The 3,484-nt window shown below is 39.2% G+C and overlaps 1 protein-coding gene across 1 annotated transcript; it reads right to left on the minus strand.

The window, feature by feature from the left end:
- Positions 1-38: 38 nt before the first annotated feature.
- PKNH_0003400 (SICAvar, type I (fragment)) lies at positions 39-2,319 on the minus strand (the record flags this gene model as incomplete). Its single annotated transcript, XM_039113460.1, has 3 exons — positions 39-595; positions 882-1,493; positions 2,245-2,319. Coding segments are annotated over 3 exons (1,244 nt in total), but the record flags the coding sequence as incomplete, so codon positions are not given.
- Between the last annotated feature and the right edge of the window lie 1,165 nt (positions 2,320-3,484).

Here is a 3,484-nt window from a genome sequence, read left to right on the forward strand (position 1 = left end):
TTAGAGTTGTGGTGTTGGGTTGGTTGGGTTGGGTTTACTTACATATGTCCTTTATAGCTTGGTCCTTAATTTTCTTCATTTCTGTGTTTTCGTCTTCCTTAAGCAAATCTTCTTCTATCTTCTCCTTTAATTTTTTTCCATCCTTCTCGCCAATTTCGCAAGTGGCCAGCTCCGTTAAGGGTACTCTCTTACACTCAAAACATTTATCATTACTACTGCAAGCGCTTTTACCCTTAATAGCACTATTACTCTTCTCAAAAGCATGATTTATCCCCTTCTGTACATTCTTTTCATCCTTACATGGAAATTTTTCGTCTTGTAGTTTATCTGCAATGGCATTTAATAAAACACATTGCATCGTTCTTAGGAACGATGCCGTAACGGCATCGACATCATGGTTTTTATCTTCCTTGATGTCGTAGAGGTTCTTTAATCCTGCTGCTATAAGGAGGCAAGCCTCCTTATCAACAGCCTTTCCATTCACTTTCGGGATGTCATTGCAGTAAGGAGTAAGAGCTGAGTCCTCCCTCTTCTTTTTAGTAGTGCCTCCGGCAAGCTTAGTGAGTTCCTTTTGGACTTCTTCCCATACATTCTTCTACAAGTAACATATATATATATATATATGCATATGCATAAATGCATATGCATATATACATATGTATGTATACATACATATGTATACATACATACGTACACATATACATGTATGTATATATGTACATACATATATGTATATGTATATATACATATAAGTATATGCATATGTATACATATGTAAGTGTATATGTGAGTATATATATGCATATACATACATATGTATACACGTATATATGTATATATATACGCGTAAGTGTATGTATGTGTAATGGTTCTTTCCTTACCCAAGTACGTGTTCCGGTGCCGCCGGCCTTATTTTGGCTCATCCATCGGTTTGTGACACATTTGACTTGGTCACAAAGTTGGGTTACATTATTTACTTCCTTTGCCATGTCTTCTATTTTGGAGTCGCCCTTCAGGATGTTGTCCACTTTGGTCTTTGCAGTCTCCCCCGAGACAGCAGCGCCACCATTTATGGTAATGCTATCAAGGCAATTTTCCCATTTGCTGTCATCCATTCCTTGCCACTGGCAAGGAACAACACCCTTATTGCCAACAGTTTCAAATGCTTTCTGTATTCCTTCATCAATAAGACAAGTTGCTTTTTCTTTCATGTGTTTTGCATAAGCGTGAAGTAAAAAACAACCCATCGTTTGTCTAAACGATGGGTTGTCTAAAACAGACGGCGCCGCCGGCGGCGTCGCCGGCGGCGCCGGACCATACAGTTTCTGTAAGCCGGCATGCAAAAATTTGCATGCCGCCTTCTCAGATGGAGATGCCGGAGTTCCATTAATGCCCACTTTATTACATGCAGTCTCCCCTGTTCCACCATTTGTTATCATGGCCCCTGCTAATTCATCCCACAGATCCTGTACATCCTTAGTCCAGAAGTTGTCCTATAGAAGTAGTAATATATATATATATATATGCATATGCATAAATGCATATGCATATATACATATGTATGTATACATACATATGTATACATACGTATACATATATGTATATGTATATGTATGTACATACATGTATATGTATATACACATATGTGTATACATATATGTCTACATACATATGTACATACGTACATATGTATACATCTGTACATCTATGTATATGTATATATATATACATACATATGTATGTATGTAAGTCTGTATGCATATGCACATATGCATATATGTGTATGTACATTTGTACATACGCACATACATATGTACATGTAAGTATATGTGTCTGCATATGTACATATGCATGTACATGCATATGTATGTATATATATGTATGTATATGTACATATGTATATATATATATGTATATATATGTATATGTATACATATATATATACGTATATGCGTATGCATATGTACATCCTTCCATATGTATATATACATATGTATATGCATATATGAGTTCACATATGTCTGCATATATATATATGTATGTATACATATACATATGCGCATGTAAGTATATATATGCATATACATACATATATATATGTACACGTATGTACATATATATATATGTATACACATATATACATATGTATGTATGTATGTCTGTATATATGTACATACATACATATATGTATATATATATATATATATATATATATGTGTATATGCATATACAGTCTTTCCTTACGTTGCTTTGCGTTCCTGCTCCTGATGCATCCTTCTGTGTCCATAAGTGCTTCATACAATCTAAACGTTGGCACATAGTTTTGTCTTCACCGTTCTCCTTCTGTTGGATACATGCAACAGCTGTAAAGGTGAAAGAAGATGGGAAGAAGATGGAAGATCATGTGAGATGGAAAGAAGATAGAAAGAATGATGGAAAGAATGATGGAAAGAGGAAGATGAAATTGTGTTGTGTATATGTATGTTGTTGTTCCCTTTCCTTCCCCCCCCCCCCCCCCCCTAAACACTCGTTCCTTCCCCCTAAACCTTCCTTCCTTCCCCCTAAATGTTCTTTCCTTACCCCTAAACCTTTCTTCCTAACCCCTAAATGTTCTTTCCTTACCCCTAAACCTTCCTTCCTTCCCCCTAAACCTTCCTTCCTTTCCCCTAAACCTTCCTTCCTTCCCCCCCAAAAAACACTCTTTCCTTATCCCCCCCCTAAACAATCTTCTTTCCTTACTCCCCCCTAAGTAACCATTTCCTTACCCCCTAAAACACTCTTTCCTAACTCCCCCCCCTAAACACTCTTTCCTTATCCCCCCCCCTAAATAACCCTTTCCTTCAACCCCCCCTAAACAGTCCTTCTTTCCTTCCCCCTAAACCTTCCTTCCTTCCCCCTGAACCTTCTTTCCTTCCCCCCCTAAACACTCTTTCCTTACCCCTAAACAGTTTTTCCTTACCCCTATGTAGTCTTCCCTCTCACCCCCCCCTAAGTAGTCTTTCCTTATCCCCCCCCCCTAAACACTCTTTCCTTCTCCCCCCCCTAAACAATCTTTGTTTAACCCCCCCTAAACACTCTTTCCTTCCTCCTCCCCCTAAACAACCCTTTCCTTGTCCACCCCCCTTAAACACTCTTTCCTTCACCCCCTCCCATCTTAAGCACTCTTTCCTTCAACCCTCCCTCTAAACACTCTTCCCTAACCCCCCCCGTAAACACTCTTTCCTTCCTTCCCTCCCACCGTAAACAGTCCTTCCTTTACCCCCCCTAAACAACCTTCTTTCCTTTACCCCCCCCTGAGCACCCTTTCCTTCCTTCCCCCCCTCCCTAAACATCCTTTCCTTACCCCTAACCCTGTTTCCTTACCCCTAAACACTCTTTCCTTACCCCACCACTAAGCAACCTTCTTTCCTTCGCCCCTCTCCTAAACACCCTTTCCTTCCTTCCTTTAGGGTGGTTAAGTACCAGGCCATATTGTTATTCTAAT

Source organism: Plasmodium knowlesi (assembly GCF_000006355.2).
Source record: "Plasmodium knowlesi strain H genome assembly, contig: PKNH_00_35, whole genome shotgun sequence".
Lineage (NCBI taxonomy): Eukaryota > Apicomplexa > Aconoidasida > Haemosporida > Plasmodiidae > Plasmodium > Plasmodium knowlesi.